Source organism: Oreochromis aureus, linkage group 23 (genome assembly GCF_013358895.1).
Source record: "Oreochromis aureus strain Israel breed Guangdong linkage group 23, ZZ_aureus, whole genome shotgun sequence".
Lineage (NCBI taxonomy): Eukaryota > Metazoa > Chordata > Actinopteri > Cichliformes > Cichlidae > Oreochromis > Oreochromis aureus.
In genome coordinates, this window is record NC_052963.1 from 13,854,795 (window position 1) to 13,879,339 (window position 24,545).

A 24,545-nucleotide genomic window follows, 5' to 3' on the forward strand; every position below is an offset into this window, starting at 1 on the left:
GAGTTCACAGATGGATTGGTGCTGCGGGTGCAGACGCAGACTGGAGACACTGTACAGATCTGTCGTGGTGAAGAGAGAGCTGAAAGTAAAAGCGAAGCTCTCGCTTTACCAGTCGATCTACGTCCTTACCTTCAGCCATGGTAACAAGGTTTGGGTAGTGACCTCTCTGTCAGAGGGAGGTGTGGCCTTCTCTGCTTAGGCTGCTGCCCCCACGACCCAGCCAGGGATAGAAAATGGATGGAAGAATTAAATTACAAAACTAAAGGTGCACCTTTAGTTTGAGGATTGAGGAGGGGGCTTAAGGGTACATCTTTCACCATCTTACAATGCTGTGATTGCAGCCATTCCACAACTCTCTGTGAATGGTACTCATGGCCATTGATCAATGGTCATGAGAATTTGCAGAATCATGAGGAACGAACTGACCTCCCAGCCCATTGTTCCTTCAGTGGGCTGGTTTCAGTCATTATGCAAATGTACTGTTTCTAAGATTGGGGAAACCTGCAGTCAGCTGAGACTGAAGAAGTCACTTGGATGAGTGATGAAATGTTTCTCCCACTGAAAACGCTACGTCCAGATGAACAGAATCAACTTTTGGAGATTTACTTACCTGGATGATTGAGCATGCATCAAGACCTTTTAATCAGACTAACAAATATCTTGTACTCAATTTTAGCAGCAGTCATTGCGACACTGATGATAAAACTTGTGTAAAAGTGCAAAGCTGTAAAAAAAAAATTATTAAAAAAGCATTTTTGTGGCTGAATGTTACTGGATAGCCATTTCATCTGTAACACATCAAAATAACATGCTATGGTTTAATAGGCTATAAGGAATACACTCACTTCCTGAGCCCTGGGCAGTGTTGTGCTAATAAGAGAAGTTTTGTGTTTCATAATTTATTGATTTTCTTTTATCCTTTCTGACCTGCGTTAATGAAGCAGCCATTAGAGCACCATGTCCGCTATAATAGTTTTGTAGTTTGATGCTTGAGTCATTGCAGACTTGAAACTCTCTCACCTGTCAAAGCAGCGTCTGTGTAATTCGAGTCCAGCAGATGGCAGTGTTTCACTGTCATATGATGGCTGTCTGAAGCTTCTGCTGGATTATTTGTTTAAATTAGATTGTTTTATAGAATAGCTTGTGTTTGCCATTGTTGCTATGCGACAGTAGGGAGGAAAACCTCCCTTTTAACAGGAATATCTAGACATGAGTGATTATTGCAGTGGGACACTATCTGTGCTCTCTATAAGAAATATTAGGAACAATAAAACTCTGGATCAGGGCTCCATTTCACTCCAGTGTCCAGTGGCATTTTAAGAGAGGGAATACCGAGGCTAAATGTCTTTGTAAAAGCAAAAGTCTATTGTTAGCCTTTGCAGTGCAAAGCTATGGATCGATGTGCAGTGAAGAAAAATCGAGGTAGCCAGTCTGTCCTTTCCTAACCAATCACAGAGCTCCTTACATTGCCCTACATGGCTTTGTTGCACTGGAGAATAACTAAATATAATATAAATATAATATAAAGATGATATTGAATGTAATCTTTTGTAGAGTCACTACTTAGTGGGCAGAGGACAGTTATCACTTTGCTGGATGCTTTAAAGTCACATGTTCTTTATTTGCTGTATGCAGATTAACAGGATATTAACAGATTAACAGCTTTCATTAGACTTCATATGATAATCAACAGTGAAGTGTTTCTCTTGTCAGTGTTTATTCTTGCTCATTGAATGATCTCTGTTCAGATAATATGCTGCACTCATCTCATGTTTCTTTGAATAAGGCATCACTTGTCCAGCTGTCAAAATCTGAAAGAGTTACAGTTTCACCACTGAGCACTTTGAATGGTTATTCTTTTATTTAAAAGCACTTATTTTAGCTGCATCATCAATACGACAAAAACAGGGACTTCAACATCAGTTTATCAAAATATATTCAGGGGGAAATGTTCCTACACCCCTCATGTAAAAGTTACACCTCCAAAAGGGAGAAATAATCAGAATAAGACATAATCATTGTCTTGATAATTATGACCATGAAAATGAAACTAGGCCTACCTTTAGTTCAGCACACTCAGTGTTACATAAAGACATGCGAACATCCCATCATCCATTCTGGAGCCTACTTTTAAAAAAGCGAGCTGTTTATTCTGGCTGAGTAGCAAACAGAACCAACCATGAAAACCTAAACTGGGAAAACACTCGGAAACCTAGAACACTGGGAACATGGAGACATGGGGTAGGTGAACAGACACTCTGACAAAGGACAGAGGAAAACAGAGACAATATATACACTGAGGGGTGATCAGGGAAGTGGACAAACATGGGAGCACAGACTAGGATTATCAGAATAAGACAAGAAGTAACACAGACACCCTTTTCGGTGACAAAAAAGAGAAAATACCCAGTGAAAGGCAGTTCTCTTGGAAAAACTGCCTTATTGATGTCAACGGTCAGAGAAAAATGTTTGATAGGAAGGCAACCGTAGCTCATACAACCATTTGTTACAACCAAAGAATGCAGAAGAGCATCTTGGTCAGCTAAGAACAGGAAACTGAAGCTACAGTTCTCAAAATTTGACATGAGAAGATTGGAAAAATGTTGCCTGGTCTGATGAGTCTTGATTTCTGCTCTGACATGCAGATGGTCGGGTCAGAATTTGGCATAAATAGCATGAAAGGATGGATCCATCCTGCCTTATGTCAGCTGTGCAGACTAGCGGTGGTGGTGTCACTGTGGGGGGTATTTTCTTGGCACATTTTGGGCCCCTTAGTATCAACCGAGTAGCAATAATACTCAGGTAAACATCACAGCTTGCCTGAGTATTATTGCTGAACATGTCCGTCTCTTTATGAGAACAGTGTACCTCTCCTCTGATGGCTGACTCCAGCAGAACAGCGTGTCGTGTCACAAATCTTAGATCATCTTAAACTGTTTTCTTGAACATGACAGTGAGTTCAGTGAACTCTAATGGCCGCTGTAGTCAGCAGATCTCAGTCTAATGGAGCACCTTTGGAAGGTGATATAAGAATCATGGATGTGCTGATGGGTTCATAACTTGATGGACTTTTATCCAAACACAGAGTTACAAAGTGCTTCAGAGTTTGAATAAAAGCCACGCGTTAAAAATAACTTTACATTTTCAAATCAACCATACAGTCAGACATTTATACTAAAATACAAACATGCAAATGGTTCCAAACTATGACCTGCTTTGGTCATCAGCCAATCACCTTAAAGTTAATTTAACTCCCAACATTCACAGTTTGGTTTGTATTCTTTCATTTAAGTCAACCTTAAGACAACCAGTTGTGGCGTTCAACCTGCATACTATTATTAAGAAGATATGAGCTGTATGAAGTAAACAGAGATAAACATGCCAATTAAAACTACAAAGCAAAACAAACTCATAATTAACTTTAATTAACCAGTTTTTACCCAACAAACAACAACTGGAGCACAGCCAAAACATCTGGTTGGAGCTGTTAGATCTTTGACTCAAGGAGTGCCAGAGCACAGACATGCTGTGGATTCAGATGCTTCAATTCTGGCTAAACATTATTGATGAATCATTAGTTTGAAAGGGCAAGTCTCTCCTGGAAGCCACTCATTGTGTTGCCACGTGAATGTGTGTGTGTGTGTGTGTGTGTGTGTCACAAACCTTAGTACAGGGAGGGGATTTCCAAACCTGTTTATCCATCTGCTAGTAAATGCTATACTGGCACAGGACCCAGATGAGAAGCTGAATCATCACTCTCACTGGGAGAAAGACCTGGTGAATCTATGAAAACACAGCGCTAGATTTAATTATTATTTCATTTTCTTTATTCTTTTTAATATTGCACAGAGCTACATTCATGCTACGGTGCCTCTGTGTTTTGGCCCTGAGGTGGAGTCGGAGCTGTGCCATATGGGGATTAGCCATGTACAGAGGGCGTATCACACTGTCTCCCACACAAACTACAGATAACACACCCTTGTCTTTGAAATCACCTGGCATGGCGGGGGTCTGCCTTCTCATTCAGCGCTTAGAGGCTGGTTAGCAATGGGTCTGCCTGGAGGAGCCTAGTCTGTGTCTTTTTTCTCCCATTATTGCTCTTTGTCTACACGGACGGGGCGCTGAGTGACTTCTAAGGAGAAGCTGCATGAGTTGGCATCACGCCTGCTGTGCCCTCATCTGCTTGGGGCACTGTTACACATGCACACACACACACACGCACAGAGCAGAGGTAAGTCTTAATCAGTAACACAGATGACCAGAAGGCAGGGGTGGAGGTCCATCAGTGACCATCTTCATCCGCCCGCATTACCACAGCTGGAGTCTGCACATTGTGATGGCCAAACCCGTGGCCACACTCTAAAGTCAGTAACTCTTGTATTTTCATTTCTTCATTTGAACACCGTAACACACTTCAGTTTTCAATAACTTTATTGATTGGTGTGGATACATTTGTTCTATTTGTAAGCGCGCACATTTACTTTACTTATGTATTCATGCCACTTCATTACTTTGATTTTTGACTAACCTTTGTCTTTTTACTTCTTACCTGCCATCATCCCCGGGAGTTGCTGGACAAAAGATGGTAGCCAGGGTTTGAAAGCACTAAATGCAAAGAGGGATAATTGGACCGCACCACCACTCCCTGCTGAAGGGGAGAATGTGTGTTTTCTTCAATTTAAAAACAAAGTATTTGTATTTAATTAAATATTTGAGTTTAATGGTTTAATGGTTTTGATTTTCTTCTTTAGTGTTTAGTTTATTAACAAACTAGACTGTACTGCATTGTTTTGTGATTTATGATTGTGTTTGTTTGTTACCCCTCACGTGTCACAACGGTCTGATCAGCCATTACATGTGTGTGTCATTTCATGTTTAGGTCAGTTATGTTTGTTTGTGGCAGTCATTTGGTTTGCTGGCCACTTGGCTGTAGCTCAGGTGGCAGAGCAGGTCAGCCACTAATCAGAAGGTCGGTGGTTCGATCCCAGGCTGCCTCCTGGGCAAGATACTAACCCCCTGTTTGCCTACTGGTGGTGGTCAGAGGCCCGGTGGCACCAGTGTCCGGCAGCCTCGCCTCTGTCAGTGCGCCCCAGGGCAGCTGTGGCTACAATGTAGCTTGCCATTGCCAGTGTGTGAATGGGTGAATGACTGAATGTAGTGTACTTTGGGGTCCTTAGGGACTGAGTAAAGCGCTATACAAATGCAGGCCATTTGTTAAGTTTGCAGTCTTGGCCTGAGTTCAGTTTTGTTTCTTTGACCTCTTTTATGAGCTCAACATTTATTACTTTTGTAAATCTAATTTTGGGGTTAAATAAATGAAAACCATATTTTTCTAATAATTGTGGGACTCCTCCTGTTTATCAACTCGGTCCATTACACACATGCAGGGTTAACCTTGAACAGGAAACCTTGCAGTGTACAACGTTTAGAAAAGTGCGTGTTTCTCTTTTGTTCTGTGGTTTTGGTATTTTGGCTACATATTTAGTTTTTGTATATATTTTATAAATCTTTATGTTTATTTACTTTTTAATTTTTTAATATATTTTATATATATGTTACATTTACATTTTTGTGCAGTTTTTTGCATCTGTTTTTGTATTTTGGTATCTTTGCCTGTCTCATAAATTCAGAGCTACATCCTTTCTATAGACAAAGAGCTTACCTTGGAGCCTTCAGCTTCTTCTTTAGTACTTTCATAGGTGGATGTAGGAAGTAACAATAATATGTGATGATAATCTGTGGTACACGAAGTAATCTTATAATAATAGTAATAATGGATCTGTTCTTGTCAGGAAAATGCTTGTGCAGAGGTTTCATTGTGCTTGTCATTATCCTTATTACCACCACAGCTCTGCCTCACAGTGACTGTTTAGTTGCAGTTTCGAGGCTCATTTGTGTACGATCATAAAGACTTTCCTCGCAGTGAGCTGTGATCTCAACTACTGAGCTGATGCATGCTATATTACAGCTGGATACTTTTTTCTCTTTCGTAAAGTGTTTTCATTGAACAGACTCATTCATTATTAATTGTTTTACAGATTTTGTCTTTTATGAACGTCAACAAAAACACTGCTTAATCCCATTATCCAACAGATAACCACCCATTTCTCAATGCAGTGATACGCTTGAATTAAACTATTAAAATAACTAAACAATTAAAAACACTGTAATTAGTACTTTTAGCAATATGATAGATGCCTTTTGTTATATTTTTTTTAACATCGGCATGCTAAAGGACTTGTTTAGAAGAGACTGCTAATTTATATGCTAAAATGTGTTTTTCTTCTTGGCCAAGATGGTGAAAACACTTTATTATCCTCTAACAGATTTTCTAAATGCTTGGTGATCGTAGTACCCAAAATGAGCTGCATCAGGTCCTGCATCAGGAGATACACTAGCTGACTGTTTCCTCTCAGCTGTAAAAGGCTGATGATTTACAAAACAGACACCACATCGTTTAAATAGATGAGGCTTAAAATAAGAAATACTTTACTCTCTGAACATTGTTCCTTGTTTCTATTCATCCATTTAGTTTTCGCTGGTCTTAATCAAGATCTTAAGAAGAGATATTGTTAGAACCTAGAAAGAGGAGGAGCAATTCAGACTTTAAGTTTGGAATACGCATTACTGGACAGAAGAAAGTGGCACACAGATGCTGAAACGTTACATAGTGTGTGTGTGTGTGTGTGTGTGTGTGTGTGTGTGAGAGTGAGAGAGAGAAAGCGAGAGAGAGTAAGAGAGAGCTTGAGAGAAGCTGAGCTTTATTCAAAGTGATTTGAAACAAACTGCAGCAATAAGGGCAAACTAGTGCACAGCTATGTTTACGTGAGCGTTATTTTGTATGCATTTGTACAGTTCGATAACTGTGAGAATACATTGATAGCATTTAACTCTAGTAACAGGCATTTGTACCAGTAAGCATGAAAAAGTAGGGAAAAGAACTAGTATGTAAGCACTGACTGGTACTGTAAAGTATATGTGTATATAGGGCAATCGTGCCTCAAGAGTTCGCAGTTCGTCCTGTAATTGGAAGGTTGCCGGTTTGAGCCCCAGCTCCGACAGTCTCGGTCGTTGTGTCCTTGGGCAAGACACTTCACCCGTTGCCTACTGGTGGTGGTCAGAGGGCCCGGTGGCGCCAGTGTGCGACAGCCTCGCCTCTGTCAGTGCGCCTCAGGGCAGCTGGGGCGCACTGACAGCCATCACCAGTGTGTGAATGGGTGGATGACTGAATGTAGTGTAAAGCGCTTTGGGGTCCTTGGGGACTAAGTAAAGTGCTATACAAATACAGGCCATTTACCGTGTGTGTGTTTATGTTCGAGTGTATGAATAAATGAGTCAGTTTTAAACAGTTGCAATTTAAACAGTAGAAAAGTGGCACTATATTTATATAGTTATAAAGAATTTCAAACAACAATTATTTAATGCTCAAAGCAGGTTTATTTAATATCCAGTATGTTTCCAATTAGTTCCGAATTCACCTTGAATTCAATTCAATTCAATTTTATTGATATAGCAGCAAATCATACCACCAGTCACTTCAAGGCTGTATGTATTATTGTAAGGTAGACCCTACAATAATACATACAGAGAACCCAACAATCATATGACCCCCTATGAGCAAGCACTTTGGCGACAGTGGGAAGGAAAAACTCCCTTTTTACAGGAAGAAACCTCCAGCAGAACCAGGCTCAGGGAGGGGCGGCCATCTGCTGCGACCGGTTGGGGTGAGAGAAGGAAGACATTTGTTGTAGGTCTGATTGAAGGACTGATGTGATGGTAAGTTGTCTGCTGCTCTGCTTTGAATATTGAGAGATTAGTTGATGGATTTCAAGCCAAATTGTGGCCAAGTTTAAGACCATATTCATTGGTTGTTTTTGTTGATGTTATTGTTTTGCGCTTTTTTTCCACAAGAATTTCTAGCTCCCCTAGAATTTTGGCCACCCAAACAATCGGACGATTGCTGAGAAAGCACAAGGTTTTCTCCCCCTGTGCTATTCATATCGGTGCCTGGGGGTTCTCCTTGAGAGGTCAGGGTCGAAAAAGGGATGCTTCAGAACCTCCGAGGGTGTTATGCGCTGATTTGCATCCAAGGCCAACATTTCTTTGATTAGCCTTACAAATAATGGTTGGCCATTTTCAGGTCCTCGCCTAACCTTCAGTAGTCGTTCGAGGTGATCGAGACACTTAAGTTTTATATATCGAGTTTCTTTGGATTGATAACCTGTCTCGTATTGAAATTGTTCTTGGGTCTTAAATGTCCAGCGCTGTTCGTTGAAGTTATCCTCGATGAAATACCAATCAGTGTACAAGCCAGACTCTAGAAGATGATCTGGTGGCTGACCCTGAGTTTCAATTATGAACTTCAGAACATCATAATAGTCTTCCCCAGGATAAAGAGGCAGGCCTGTAGCAAGCTCCACAGCTACCAGCCCCAGAGACCACATGTCAATTGCTTCATGATATGGAAGGCCAAGCATAACCTCAGGTGCACAATAACCAACCGTCCCCCACACGGTAACCAGGAATCAGTGCAGAAGCAGGAAATGCGAGGCCAAAGTCTATAAGTTTGACTTTGATAGGGGACTCATGGCGGTTCACAACCATGATGTTTCCAGGTTTGAGGTCAGCATGCACTATTCCCACAGAACCCAGGTGGAACAGAGCATTTGCGAGCTGATGCAAAATTGGCCTGAGTTCTCTTATTGGGAGACCTTGGTTATTCCGGTCCCTTATGTAGTCCCACAGGCTTTGGTCCAGGAGTTCAAAATTTAAGCAAATGCGCTCTCCATCGAGGAAATAGCCGTTCCATTCGACAATGTTGCACCTGTCTGGATCCAAGCGTCGTAGCTGCTCCAGGACGAAAATTTCCAGTTTTGCCTGTAGCAGAATTCCAGGGTCGCTCTTGTTGACTTTAATAGCCACAGTTTGGTTGTTTTTTGTATCGCGACATCTGGTTACCAAACCAAAGCCTCCTTCTCCAAGGAAAGCCTCCACCACGTGGTGATCTCCCAAAATGGTCCCTTCTGTTATTTCAAGATCATCTTCAGAGGAAGATGGGTTGGCTGAGGTGTTGACCTGTCCTTTTTGAGGAAATTCAACTGAGTTTTGGAAACTGCAGTTGAATTTTTGTGCTCCATGACTTTTCCAGCTTGAAGGCTGCTGAGAGAGCACAAGGTTTTCTCCCCCTGTGCTATTCATGTCAGTGCAGGGGGCTTTCCCTGAGAGGCCAGGGTCGAAAAAGGGATGCTTCAGAAGCTCCGAAGGTGTTATGCGCTGATTTGCATCCAAGGCCAACATCTGTTTGATTAGCCTTACAAATAATGGTTGGCCATTTTCAGGTCCTCGCCTAACCTTCAGTAGTTGTTCGAGGTCATCGAGACGCTTAAGTTTTATATATCGAGTTTCCTTGGATTGATAATCTGTCTCGTCTTGAAATTGTTCTTGGGTCTTAAATGTCCAGCGCTGTTCGTTGTACTTATCCTCGATGAAATAGCAGTCAGTGTACAAGCCAGACTCTAGAAGATGATCTGGTAGCTGACCCTGGGTTTCAATTATGAATTTCAAAACATCATAATCGTCTTCCCCAGGATAGAGAGGCACCCCTGTAGCAAGCTCCACAGCTACCAGCCCCAGAGCCCACACTGTAAAAACGATAACTAGTAATTGTTGATTTGAGTAAAATTTTCAAATTAAACTGACTTAGAAATAAAACTTTCCATTTACAACCTAAAATAGCTTGTCTGCCCAACAAATTTCTTCCATTGTTGTCCTAACTAAGATTTTCTAGCGAGCATAACAAAGATTATCAACTTTTGAGTAGATTTTTTGAGTCGAGTTGGGAACCGTGGAAACCCCGTAGGTGACTGGCACACGTCGTGGTCTGAATAAGTTTGAACTAGACCAAACGAGTCTGAGCAGACTGTGTGATAGTGGTTTGTCGATGTGTTCTGAACTGAAAACCTGCTAAGAAACTTTGAACAAACGTGGCCAAAGTTGGATGAAAATTAAAATTTTTTCGACCATTACGGATTTTACCTGGTCTGAAGTTGGAGTGTATTATTTGACCATTTTTTGGACAGGTGCGGGAGCTGCCGGCCATTTGCCCTAGCAGGTAAGCTAACGACATCTGTTATTAGGATTTTCTACAAGCGCTAGGCTGCATCCTCCTGAGGACCCAGGAGGGTGGAACGAGTAAAGCACTGAAAAAAGCCAAACAATAACATATTTAAGTCATCTAAGGGACTTATATATCATGTTTAAGCTAGCGAAGGACGCTGGGGGTTGAAAATGATATGCCAGGAGTTCGCTGTTCTCGCTGCTCTAGCGAGCCTTGAATCCCAGCTAGCTATCGAAGCTGGTGGTAACAGACGTCTCCGAAAACGTAGAAGCATTTTTGCAAAAATGTGTTGTCTTAATAAACTGAGCAGATATTTGAAATTTACACAGCTACATTCTCGCCTGAAAATACCTTAAAAGTTTACTTTGTGACCCAGAAAGAGTAATAAGAGTAATATTAAAACTAAGTGGCTGCCGCCATTGTTTGAAACTAGAATCGGCTGGGGCGCTATGAATTCTGGCATAGGGTGGGCCACTGAAGGATACACCTGACCCATCCTTCAAAGCTGTGGAAAGTATTGTATTGTTTTGAGAGCCTTTTGTTGGTGGAGTATTGATTTTATGTACAATTCCACGGGTAGACGCGATCTGTACGGTCCGACTTTGCACATGCGCAGTAAGGATCGGGAGTCCGATCCGTAACTTTTTTTTTTCTCGTTTTTTTTTTTCTACATTATATTGAAATGTTTCATTATTGCAAACATTTTCTCTCAGGCGGAGAGAGGTCGTGGAGTGTCAGCCTATGGTATCTGAGGTCCAGGAGAGATGACCTGCGCTGTTTTCCTCTGAGGAGGTAAGACTGTCCTAATTTATTTATAATTTAATTATTATTCAAATTGGGCATGATTTATACTTATATTGAAGCAGTACGGTATTTGCTGGGGCAATCTCATAATTTTGACTTAGCATGTATTTTTTTCTTTTTGTGCTAGAAATAGGACTTCTATAGTCTGAGATTGTTAGGGGAAAGAATACTAAGGCAGGTCACAGAATCTGATTGGTCACAGATTTTGGTGCAACTTAGAACATAATATGTATTTTCATATTGATACTGGGTTTTGTGGGGGTGTTTCTATTCCTGTGCAAAAGACGTATCATCATGAGAGATTTTGAAGTAGGTAGGTTTTGCTGTTGATGACACAGTCAGGCATATAACATGGTGCAGACTGTCCAAGACAGCTACCCAGGAATTTTCTGTGCTGAATAAATGACAATATTTTGGTGAATGTATTGTTTAGATATCTGAAAATTTCATCGGATCACAAGCAAAGACCTCCTGGGGACCTTCAATGCATCCCTTGACAAAGTTGTGCCTGGCCTGCTGAAACTGTACTGGTCTAAGAAGGGAGCTCTTGGTGAGGAGATGGAAGACCTCCTGGATAAACTTGATGAACAGGTGAGTGAAGTGCTCCTTTATCTGACATTTTTAGAAGAGAGTATACTTTTCTCTTAACAGAAACTGAAAAAGATGTTGGCTTCAAACAAAACACATCAGTGGATATGTCAGTAAAAATGAATGTCATGAGTCATTGCTTTGTTCTTATTTGGCAGTATTTTATTTAATTTGTAAAACGAAAGTAAAATTGTTAACATGGTGTTGTTGTTGTTTTTTTGGGGGGGGGGGTTATGCGTTTTGCGTGTTGCTGGGTCTGACCTGTGCTTTACTTTCATTACTATGAGAGTTCTGATTTTGCATTGTGTATAGTACACCATGTTACTTCACTAATTGAAATTCTTGTTTTCCACTGAATACTCTTTAGACATCCAACACTGTGTCCAACGGGCACTGAGAGGCCTGCCCATTTTCCTCAAGAGAAGATGCAACAGAGGTTTTCCTGAAGTGCTTAGTAAGTACAAAAAAGTAATGCAAGTAAAACTAATTGCTATGAGATGTTTTTAAAGGATGAGTTTATCCAAATGGAAATGTACACTTTCTCAGTGCAGTCCAGATAATTTTATAGTGGGGATTGCAGTTGTCATAACTCTCACTCCTTTTTTTTTCTGCTGAGCAGCAGCTGGGCATTGTTAGTGGTTGTTCCATAGCAGAAAATATTTTTGTACAAAACTCACAAGGTGGCATTAATTAAAAGAAAATAGCTTTTTCTTCTTAAAACCTCCATGGGTCAAACGACCAGCATGGTATAGAGGTTAAAGTTAAAATCTTTAGAAATTTGTTTTGTCTTTAGTTTTCTTAGCTTTCAATAATTCATATTTTACTTTTCTTCAGGACACTGACATTTTGGAACCAGTGTTGAACGGTGCATCAGTTGCCATCCTCACCATCCTACAAGATGACGATGCTGTTACGTCTGTGCGAGAACATGCAGTTGTGTTGGAAGGGGACATTGTGCTACATAACATTCCAGATCTCTCTACAGCCCTGGCACACCTCTTTGGCCTTCTGTATGCCCTCAACATTGATTATCCAAAGCAGATGAGTTTTACCTTTGAAGCAATTCAGGCCATCTTATTTTGGCCTGGTCGGACAATATGAAGGTGAAGTGGATAAATCATTATTCGAAATGTAAATTTTAGTCAGATGAATCTGTATTGTTGAGAATATATGGTGAAAATTTGTCTTGTAGTATTTTAAAAGATTTGTTATAGTGTTAGTTTCCTCTTCATTGATGGTAACATTTCTAAGAACTTTTAACTTCCATAGTTCATCATAGTAAGCCTGTGTAAAATGTCAATGTCTGGGTGCATAGGCAATCGTTTGTAGCACTACCCTATTTAATGTGCAATAGTTATGTTCAGCTTTTACAAGACGGTCAGGGTGTGTGTGCGTGAATTATTAAGTTGCTGGACACTTTTCTTTTTGGTTCTGGACTCTAGAATTTTAACGTCTCTGCTGGGGTGCTCAAAGCACCCAAAAGAAACTGGCAACACGTTTTTTTTTGTTTGTTTGTTATTTCTTTTCTTTCTTTCTTTTGTTTTTTTAACAGAAATTCACCCTACTACCCATGACATTCTGAAATGTACTGTAAAGACTGTTGAACAAAATAAATAAGCTTTTAGATAACATTGAATTGTGCTTTGTTTTATTCTATATCTATTTATTAAGTGTTTTTCAAGTATAATAACAACATACATTTTCCTTTGTTTATATAGGTAAATTTTCAACTCACTGGAGTAAGAATTGTATGATTACTCAACAAGAATATCTGTGTTTGGTGAAGGCAGAAATACATGGCATTGAAACCAGAATTTCTTCGTTAGACTTCCAGGATTATCCTAATTAGGTGAACAAGAAGATCCAAGTTGGCAGAACTTGTAAATCTTAGTTGAGTCAACAACAGTTATAAAAGTTGAGAAAACTCAAAAATCTCTTGCATCATGTTGCCTTGAAATTTTACGTTTTCTCAACATTTTCTTTTTTACAGTGCACATGTCAATTGCTTCATGATATGGAATGCCAAGCATAACCTCAGGTGCACAATAACCAACCGTCCCCACACGGTCACCAGGAATCAGTGCAGAAGCAGGACATGCGAGGCCAAAGTCTATAAGTTTGACTTTGACGGAGACTCATGGCGGTTCACAACCATGATGTTTCCAGGTTTGAGGTCAGCATGCACTATTCCCACAGAACCCAGGTGGAACAGAGCATTTGCGAGCTGATGCAAAATTGGCCTGAGTTCTCTTATTGGGAGACCTTGGTTATTCCGGTCCCTTATGTAGTCCCACAGGCTTTGGTCCAGGAGTTCAAAATTTAAGCAAATGCGCTCTCCATCGAGGAAATAGCCGTTCCATTCGACAATGTTGCACCTGTCTGGATCCAAGCGTCGTAGCTGCTCCAGGATGAAAATTTCCAGTTTTGCCTGTTGCAGAATTTCAGGGTCGCTCTTGTTGACTTTAATAGCCACAGTTTGGTTGTTTTTGTATCGCGACATCTGGTTACCAATCCAAAGCCTCCTTCTCCAAGGAAAGCCTCCACCACGTGGTGATCTCCCAAAATGGTCCCTTCCGTTATTTCAAGATCATCTTCAGAGGAAGATGGGTTGGCTGAGGTGTTGACCTGTCCTTTTTGAGGAAATTCAACTGAATTTTGGAAACTGCAGTTGAATTTTTGCGATTCATGACTGTTCCAGCTTGAAGGCTGCTGAGAGAGCACAAGGTTTTCTCCCCCTGTGCTATTTATGTCAAGGCAGGGGCTCTCTTTGAGAGGCCAGTGTCGAAAAAGGATGCTTCAGAACCTCCGATGGTGTTATGCGCTGATTTGCATCCAAGGCCAACATCTGTTTGATTAGCCTTACAAATAATGGTTGGCCATTTTCAGGTCCTCGCCTAACCTCCAGTAGTTGTTCGAGGTCATCTAGACACTTAAGTTTTATCGATCGAGTTTCTTTGGATTGATACTCTGTCTCGTCTTGAAATTGTTCTTGGGTCTTAAATGTCCAGCGCTGTTCGTTGTACTTATCCTCGATGAAATAGCAGTCAGTGTACAAGCCAGACTCTAGAAGATGATCTGGTAGCTGACCCTGGGTTTCAATTATGAATTTCAAAACATCATAATCGTCTTCCCAGGATAGAGAGGCACCCCTGTAGCAAGCTCCACAGCTACCAGCCCCAGAGACCACATGTCAATTGCTTCATCATATGGTGTGCCAAGCATAATCTCAGGTGCACAATAACCAATTGTCCCCACAGCACCACCAGCAATCACTGCAGAAGTGTTACATGCGATGCCAAAGTCTATAAGTTTGACTTTGATGGGAGACTCATGGCGGTTCACAACCATTATGTTGACAGGTTTGAGGTCAGCATGCACTATTCCCACAGAACCCAGGTGGAACAGAGCATTTTGCGAGCTGATGCAAAATTGGCCTGAGTTCTCTTATTGGGAGACCCTGGTTATTCCGGTCCCCTATGTAGTCTGACAGGCTTTGGTCCAGGAGTTCAAAATTTAAGCAAATGCGCTCTCCATCGAGGAAATAGCCATTCCATTCGACAATGTTGCACCTGTCTGGATCCAAGCGTTGCAGTTGCTCCAGGATGAAAATTTCCTGTTTTGCCTGTTGCAGAATTTCAGGGTCGCTCTTGTTGACTTTAATAGCCAGAGTTTGGTTGTTTTTTGTATCGCGACATTTGGTTACGACACCAAAGCTTCCTTCTCCAAGGAAAGCCTCCACCACGTGGTGATCTCCCAAAATGGTCCCTTTAGATATTTCAAGCTCATCTGAGCTGAAGGATGGGTTGGCTGACATGGTGTAATGTGTCTGTTTGCGCTGTGAATTGGTGAGAAAGAAAACTGAACTTGTTTTGGTTTCTCCCGTAAAATGCTCTCAAAACTTCTCCAGGGTTTTAGTTGCTGCAGGTCAATGTCCGTTAAGCATAAAGTATAATAGGTGAGCGCTCCTATTTAAGGGTTTTGGGATCAAAGCAAAGTTACCGCCTCAGAAAGGATCAAAGCAAAATTACCACGTCACAAGGGATCGAAGCGATTCTAACATGTGCGCATGCGCACACACGTGTTTGTTTGTGTAATATTGTTCACACTAAATTTGACCCTAATCAATTTAATATCAGTCAATCAAAGAAAATGTTAGTTTTGGAGAGTTTTAAAATGACGAAACTGGCAGTTAAAACATTTTTTGTTCGCGTATTTGTATTTATTTTTTCGGGTTTTTTTTTTTTGCATACCATGTCAAGCTTTTCTGTATATAGTCATGTCGTAGATTTCGGAGCAAACAAGAAATTGATTAAAATGTTCTATTTTATTTTAACAATCATCAGCTTCATATCCAGGTTTGGTACGGGTGCTTGAAATCCTTGAAAAATCTTGGATTTTAATATTGTAGTGCGTGGATTTCGGATTTGGTGCTTAAAACTTCTTGAAACTGTAACCGTATTTCATTCACCACAAATAACTATCTGATTGAATAGTTTTCTTATCAGATAGAGAAATAAAATGAGTCGCAAAGTCTAAAAGCAACATTTCTCTGCCTGGGCTGCCTCGTACCTCTGCACGTCAGTCTGTTTCAATGTGTGACCCCCCACCCCCTCCCCGAGCAGTCGTGGGTGAGTGCACTAACGTGCCCGGAGGTTGCCGTTTTAATGAGTGTTTGCTGGAAAACGAAAAATACAAGAAGGAGTCTTCAAGAAGGATTTGTACGTTTTCACAACGGGGGAGTTTGCGTAAGTCCTAGTAAATAATCTTCTCGAGTGTGTACGTTACACGTTATTTCTTAAAATTGGTATTATTATTTTGCTAGCTAGCAAACTCATGGGATAAATGATTGAAATGCACTCAGTGCGATACAATACGGTGCCGCTATTATAACAGTTAGTTATTGCGGGGTAACTTGTAGAATATGCTGTGAATTTAACTAAGATTACACAGCAGTAGCAGTAATACGAGTTACTTCCCTCAAGTGAAAGCTTTAAACGTTAGCCCGATGCTTAACTAGCGAACTTAAGGCTTTCTGATTGAAGGCTAAAAGCGGCGTTGTCACCAAGTAAATAGGATATTGATTATATTTTTGTGTATTGCTGCAGCTTCTTCAAGTATTAACCTGGTGTCTTTGGGAACACCTTAGGGGAAATAACGGTAATATGACTGAACCATATGGGAACAAAGAAAAGCCACTTTTTGTGCTACCGAAGTTTCCTCGCTTTCATTCAAAATCTGTTTATCATTAAACAACTTAAACATAATGGCTTCAAGCTCACATTGAGGCCTGTGGGGCACGATCAGCCCCTGAGACAGTAGTAGACAAATGACTATTTCATACTTTAAGGCTGCCTGTTTATTTAAGGGAGATGAACAGTACATTATAACTGTACATAATAATATCACAGATGATAGATTAAATAAATAGAAAGACGCTTGTGCATTTTTAAAGTCTAAAGTGTTGAATTGAACTGAGTATGTCATCTGTTCAAAGCCTCTCCCAGTCAGTGCTGTTCTCTATGCCTGTCTTACTGTACATGATGTTATTAGCACAAACACTTTAAAGGTGATAATTTAAGACTACAACAATAACACAGACTGCAATGTAGTTAAGCATCTTACAGTTAGTTTTGAATGAATGAACTTAAAAAAACAACATAAGCAAAGATGTGTCTCCTATTTTTTGTGTCACATAAGAAAGAAGCATCAATATTTGATGTGAAGACTTATTAATTTGGCCTTTCACATGGTCTTACTGAGGTGATGCGAAGTGAAATATGCATCTTTTTTATGGTAATGTGCTGGAAAAGTTTGAAAATGGACATTGAACGTGCTTACAAAGTGCTTGAATTTGACCCTGAAAGGTGTATGAACCCAGAAAAAGTCACACTTGGAGTAAAAACCTCTCATAGCAAGTTAATCATATTAAATTGATTGGATGCTTTCAGCACAAAATTTAGCCACACAGTCAGGACAGCATCTGATTTACCTTCATCGGTAAACATGTTTATGCAGTACATAGTAACAGTGTGGCTGAGTCCTCTGGTTCAAATCAGTTCCAGTACATTTGGAGATGTAAGTCTTAACCTTTCACATGCATCAGGAAGGAAAATACAACCAACATTTAAATGTCTTAATTAGATTTATTTTAAGTGTCGTAATGAGCTGCTGAATGTGAAAGTTAGCAACTGTTGATTTTACTGGCCAACAGTTACTCAGTGTTAGCTCATTACTCTTTACTCTGAGTTGTTGGAAGAAATCGTGTCTGTTGTTGGTTAATCTGATTCCTGAGCGCTTGTTTGTGCTCAGCCAAAGACGTTCTTTTGTTTTGTTTTGTTTTGTTTTGTTTTTTTAAATGATGAAGCAGCTCTGCTCTCTATGGTATTTATTTGTTGGAGGGAATGTGTTTTGATCATCCTCATGCTCATTTCCAACATGATATTCTTATTCTTGGACTCTACTAGAGTAGCTTTGCACGATTCACAGTTTAAAAAAATGCTTCTTTATCTTACACCAAGCCCCTCTTTTTCTCCTCTGCCTGAAAAACCGGGGTTTTGGCCTTTTTGCCTTTAAGCTAACTTTACTCTTATTGGTTGATATTAAAAAGACTTGCTATTAATGATCAAGGCTTTTTTAATATCATGGATTGGGTGTTCTTTTTATTCATGCTTTTTTCTGGGGTCTATGATGGATATTTTGGAATTAAAATTGCATAAATTAAGATCTGATTAAAAATATTAGTCTCACACGTTGCATTAATTTAATTCAAAAGTGAGTCACATGGGTGTTGAGTAGAAATACAGCAGAATAGTGAAATTAATCTTTTATTTATCGTCTAATCTTGATCACATGTTCAGCGCTCATAAAAAATATATTTGGAAAACATTATTGTTTAGTTTATTTATTACAGAGGAAAAAAACATGACACTCTTCCTCACCACTTCCATTCAACCATGTCCCTCAGGACTGATTTTAAGCTGCGTACAGAAGGATTCAATCAGTCTGCAGAACACAAACATGCATCTGCTTCAGTGGCAATGAATGAAAACATCTGGCTGTGTTATTATGCATACTGAAATAGAAAAATAAAATGAGATGAATGAGTTCAGCGCTCTGAGCTGGATGTCTTTTTGAAATACAACTCTCCTGCCTCTGGTCTTCATGTGAAATGTCTTTACTTGCTCAAATTTAATCTCGTAAAAAGTCGATCATAAAACTTATGAAAGTGTGTCTAACTTTCTGGGATCTAACTCGTTTTAGATATTTGTTTCTATGTGCTGCGTGTGTTATTTGTTATTCAGATGTGAAGTTTAAAAAAGGTTTAGCTGAGTCTTCATTTAATAAATGTTATTTCTGGGGTTTTGTTTTGCTTGCTAATCGTCGATACTGTGACGGTGTGTCAGTGTACAGATCCTCCAGGGAAAATGTTTTGTTTTTCACATTTTGACTGTTGTGATTCATTATTTCCACCTTTCAATCTTTCACGTTTCATTATCCAACACACGCATTATTCTCCCACTGCGCTCCTACTTTTTAATTCTTTGAAAAAACATTTAATCTGCACAGTACTGCCAAAGTGCAGCGATACATTGTGAAGTGCACAGAAAGAGTCTGGATTTCCATTTCTCATACAGTACCGAGCAAAGTCTTGAACCACCCCTTATTTTTTCATGTTTTGCCAGGTCAGTCTGTGTTAACAGTGTTATTAACTGCATTCTTTAACTAAAGAAGTGAGAACAAATGATGTGGGGTTTTGTTTTTTTGCAATAGGCTGCAAGTAAATGTGTAAAGATACAATTTGAAATTGGTTCTTTGTTAAGTTTTCTGGTCCTTTCCGTGACTTAGGTGTCTGTTTATGTTTGAATGTTTCAGAGATTAGTGTGAAGGGTCTTAACAGACAAAAACTGGTCAAATACGAGCCCTGGATTAAAAATCAGAGACACTTTAAAAAGCCTGGAGAGCTATTCCTTAATACCACTTTAAAGATTATAGGAAGTCCGGATCCCTGGAAGCAAATAAAGAAATGAGGATGGCTCAAGACTTTTGCACAGTGCTGTACATGTCATGTTCCCTGTTTTATAGCTCAGCTCAAACTGACGCGTTCTCACTAACTGCTTCTCATTTTCTCCACAGTAAACTTTGACCACTTCCAGATACTGCGGGCCATCAGGAAAGGGAGCTTTGGAAAGGTAATGTGGCCTCCATTTTTCATGCAACTTGTATATTCTTTGCCCTTAATTACCCACCACAGTCGTCATCTCTAAAGAATCGGTGCAAGCTAAGCTAAATGTGCTGGGATTACACTTTAGTTCTCCTATGCTGCTTAACAGAGCCGTTTTTTTTTTTTTTTTTTTTTTTTTTTTTTTTGTTATTTAAGCTGCATTTATATCTGTTATTGTGTAATTATTTCTATAAAGTCAGTTAGAGGAGAGCCAGTTTATATTTCATCTCACTCAGTCTACGTGGGAATTTTGACCCCACGTCTCAATGTAATTGCAGAGCAGCACAATTCTGCGGCTCTACTTGTCATCGCGCTCAACAGTTGGGCTGAATAAAGGCAGGAGGAGAACTTAGCGCGTGTGTGTGTGTGTGTGTGTGTGTGTGTGTGTGTGTGTGTGTGTGTGCGCGCGAGCTGCATTTTGTGAAACCAAATTACCCACAGTTCTTTTCAACCTTGTCACAGGTGCCAATATCACCGTTGATGGCCATTGTTGATAAAACGGTCAGTTTGGATTAACTTGTGGGCCATTTTCTTTCACCTTCTGCCGAAGAATTCCTTTGTGTACCCATTGAACGTCTGGATGAGACTTCAGTAATGAATTCAGGACTCTGTGTGTGTGTGTGTGTGTGTGTGTGTGTGTGTGTGTGTGTGTGTGTGAGAGATACACAATTGGGGCCCCAGAGATTGGAATAGTTTATCTTCATTTTAAATCCCAAATATCACTGCTAATATTTGTCCATTATACTTGTGTCTCTGCACGCCTGTGCAAATTCTTCTTTGCTCTCTACAAAAACACTTTTTTCCCTCTAAAAACATGTCCCTCTGTAATATGGAAAGTCATTGCCCAATGCTGAGTGCATTACCATGTGAATTTATGTTAAGTTTTACTTATTGCTTTGTTCCCTTGAGCTGCTGTTACTTCCCTTATGATACTGAAGTGGATCCGCAGTAAGCCGAGAAGCATTATTTTTTTTAGAATAACAATTTACACTCACTCTGGTTTCTTTGAGATGAACGCCACATGTAAATAAGGTTCATTCACATTGTTGGCTTTAAAATTCAAACTTGAAGAGTTTGTAAGTAAACTGGCTGAGATGAGACACAGACGATGCACCGGGTCCTCGTCTGAGTGCTGGCTTTCAGCTGTGCTGTATCTCTTCTCCAGCCGTGCACGCACAGACACTGTGCTACACTTACACAGTGAGACAGATGCTCACAGAGACATCCAGATACATTTTGTCCTTGCTGGAGGTCATTGTGTGTGTTTTGGCCCACTGTGGCCTCAAACCGAGCTCCTGCTGTTTTGTGAACAATTTAACAGCACCAGTCTTTAGCTTCCTGTTGAACACACAGTGGGGAGGTGTAGGAGGTAATAAATCAGGTTTGGTTATCCTAATTTATAGTTGTCTTTATTTTAAGGATAAAAATAAAATTCACAAGAGAAAGGTGTTGGTGTGTGTGGTTGGGAAGAGAAGGGAGAAGCTAGAATGAAGCACAAACAGAGGGAGGTGTTTGGCTCTCGCTGTAGCGCTGTGAAACATGATCTGTATATTGCAGCTTGTGTAGCTGCTCCAAGAAAATGGGTTCATCGGCATGCAGCACTGTAGATGTGCACGTATGCACTCGCAAAAGAGAGAGGATGCGTGTGTTGCTGAGCTTGTTCTTGCACAGCGGGCAGATGTGAGGTAGGTTGGGGCTACCTCATAACTCCCTGCTGTGAGGCTGCCAGAGGGGAAAAAAGAGGAAACCGCCTCCTTCTCCTGAAACGCTCATTTTCCTCTGCTCACTTTTCATCTTTACAATCTCAGCACTTGGGTGTGTATCTTCTTGCAGCAGGCCTCTCAGTCTCACTCTTGTTTTAAAAGAGCTCCTCTTTGTGTTATTTAGCTTAAAAGCTTGTGCAGACATCACTTTGACTCTTACAACAGAAAACATACTCTGCCCCTGACTAAGCACCGCAAGGACCCATATCGCACTCTGAGACTTAAAGTGCCCTAATTGACAGCTGACAGATGTGTGGTGAAACCTTTACCTTCAGTCATCAGTTTAAAAAAAATCAAATACACAGGAGGCATGCCTGCTGGCAGCCAAAGATCCTGCATCAAAATTCTCTGAGCGTAGCCGCTGCTACAACTGCAGTCTGAAAATGTAAACTGATGCTGGTGTAATGACAGGGTGGGTTTGGGTGTTACAGTTTGTACCTGATAATTTATGCCTGAGTACATGAGTACAAATAAAAGGAGTACCACGTAATTTAATGGGTCAGCTTGGGTCCAGAACTGAATGTAGGGCTGTTTTAGGTCTGAGCCGCTAACCTGATTTAAAACGCAACACAACTGCTGGTAAGTGCGTGTTGTTTAAAACAGATAGTTGGAGAGGCAGGTCAGTGCTTTTAAAGGTTTATCAGGTGCCAAATCATTTTATAGTTGTGAAATGTAGGACTGTGCAAAAGTTTGAGCCACACCTTAATTCTAACATATGACTTGCTGGGTAATGGGAAACGGGTGCAACAGTTTAAATTTGAAAAGCGTACATGAAAATACAGTATAAAAGGCAAAAACAGAGTTGATATAATGAGCTAATGAGCTTGAGCATCTTTATCTTCAGCACAGCCTGAACTCTCTCAGGCACATTTCTTTGGAATTCCTTTAAGTAGTCTTCAGGAATAGTTCTCCGGGCTTCTTTAAGGACATTCAGAGCTCTTCTTTCGATATTAGCTGCCTTTTTGTTCCATTCTCTGCCGAGATGATCCCACACAGTTCTTGTGTAATTTGGCATCCCTCAGCCTTTTCTCCCTGTTCCCTTCCTTAATAATGGCTTCTTGACAGCCACCCTTCACTGACACCATGAGATGAGGCTTTGAGGAACACTAGATGGATCAACTGAAGGACCAGGTGCATCTTTCAGGTCCTGTGTCAGGTGTTTGCTGAAGTTTTTTTTACATGACTTTCAGGTACTGTTCCTCCACTTTAGATAGATTTTTCAGGCTGTCCCCTTTTTTTCTGTCTCCTACTTTTATTACCAGTCCAAAGAAATCGGATTAAATGGTGTGTTTTTGTGACAGGTTGCTAGTAACAAAGTACCTAAAGATAAAATTGAAAATTTGTTCTTTGCTAAGTTGTGTGTTTTGTTTTGTATTTGACAACTCGGGTTTATCCCTTGAGTTAGGCTAAGTGGCTTAACAAAAAAACAACAACAACCCAAAACACAAAAAAACCACTCTCAAAGTGATCAGGTACAAGGACTGGACTGAAAATGGGTGAAAAAACTTTAAATGACCTTCAGAAAGTGTAAAGAAAGGTTGCTTAAGAAGAACATCTGGCTCAGTACAGGCAAAATATAAAGAACCGAGGAGAGGCTCAAGACTTATTCACAGATAATCAATCAAATGAATCAAGCGTCATCTGGAAGCAGCCTCCTGGCTGTAAGAGCGTCTCGTTTTTGTCTCATTAACTGTCTGGTGGCGCTCACAGTAGTCTGCTGTGACGGGGTCCTCGAGGACTAATGTTACAGGGAAATCATTAGGAAAGTCCTTTGGACTGAGCTTTGCTGAAATCTCTGTTTTCCCCCTATCAGAGTGCTCCACCACCTCCACCCCCCCTCCTCCTCCTATTCCTTCTTTTTAAACGTCAGTGCAGGTACCGTCTCGCTCCCTCCCATCCCTGTCTTTTTGTTACATAATGCCTAGTGGCTGTGCTCACTATTCAGTTCAAGTTGGTTTAAGAGAGATGGTAGTTTAAAGAAACACAAAAACAAGCTGTTTTGGTAAAGCAATATATATGATTATTAAAGATAAAATATGGCGTTAATTTTGTTTGAGTTCCTGCCGTCTCTCTTTACTTCTCACTCTGTTTTGAAGCGTCTGCCTTCCAGCAGATGGGGGAGACTGTAATGGTAGCTGCTTTCCAGGAGGATGTAGCTCAGCTGTATCATGACTGCTAGGCCTGTTGGGCCATATACGTCCTAAGAGTAAGAATAATTTCCTGCTCTCTTTTCCTCTCTAACTTTTCCCTGTGTGCATCAGACCTTCGCCCCCTCTTCTTTGTCACTCCAACGTTCTCAGCTCAGGCTGCATAGGAAGCTGGCATTTCTCTTGCCGGGCTTATTAAAGCCTGTGCTTTAGAGCTCTGGGGGGGGGGGGCTAACACTCGAGAGGGGACATGACAGTCATTGGCAGCGACAGCAGTTTAGTGACAGCTTCCTAATGTCAGCAGTCACATGGACAGGTAAACATCTACACAGATAGAAGAGGTGGATGGAGAGAGACAGAGAAGGTCAGAAGTTGTGGATGAACTCAGCCGGGGTTCCCTGCGTCTTCTTTCCCGTGCTGTGCAGCTGCTTCAGTGGGAATAAAGCCTCATTAGGATTGAAATGGGAAGGCAGACGAACAGAGACGGCTGCTGGAAATAAGTGGGAGTAAAAACGAGATGGAGATGAGGGAAACGGACACCACAAGAGGCTGTGACACTCATCATATCTATGGAAAGGTCAGGAGATGATCAAGCCTTCAACGTTTTAAACTTTTTTTTTTTTAAAGTAGGGTGCCGTCGTGTTTACTGATAGCAAACTGTGGTATGAGGACCACTGTTGGTAATGTTTGTAGTGATACTCAGGTGTATCTAATAAAGTCTTTTTTTTTTTAAAATTCTGGTATAGAACCAGTTGAATATTTGTATATAATCCCTGCAGCTGTCAGACTCTATAACAGGGGTCACCAGCCTTTTTAAACCTGAGAGCTAGATAAAATTGTAAACAGTTTGGTTCATCTTTAGTTATATGATAATAACAATTCTATGTTGATATGCTATGTCCTAT

General features: G+C 40.6%; 1 protein-coding gene across 1 annotated transcript; it reads right to left on the minus strand.

Annotated features, from left to right (window-relative positions):
- Positions 1 to 8,481: 8,481 nt before the first annotated feature.
- Positions 8,482 to 15,323, minus strand: LOC120436197 (homeodomain-interacting protein kinase 2-like). The gene is made up of 3 exons (XM_039606699.1): positions 15,079 to 15,323; positions 14,694 to 14,927; positions 8,482 to 9,637 (listed from the first exon to the last, which is right to left on the minus strand). Exons 1-3 carry the CDS (start codon positions 15,321 to 15,323, stop codon positions 8,482 to 8,484), a joined length of 1,635 nt encoding a protein of 544 aa, XP_039462633.1.
- Positions 15,324 to 24,545: the final 9,222 nt, after the last annotated feature.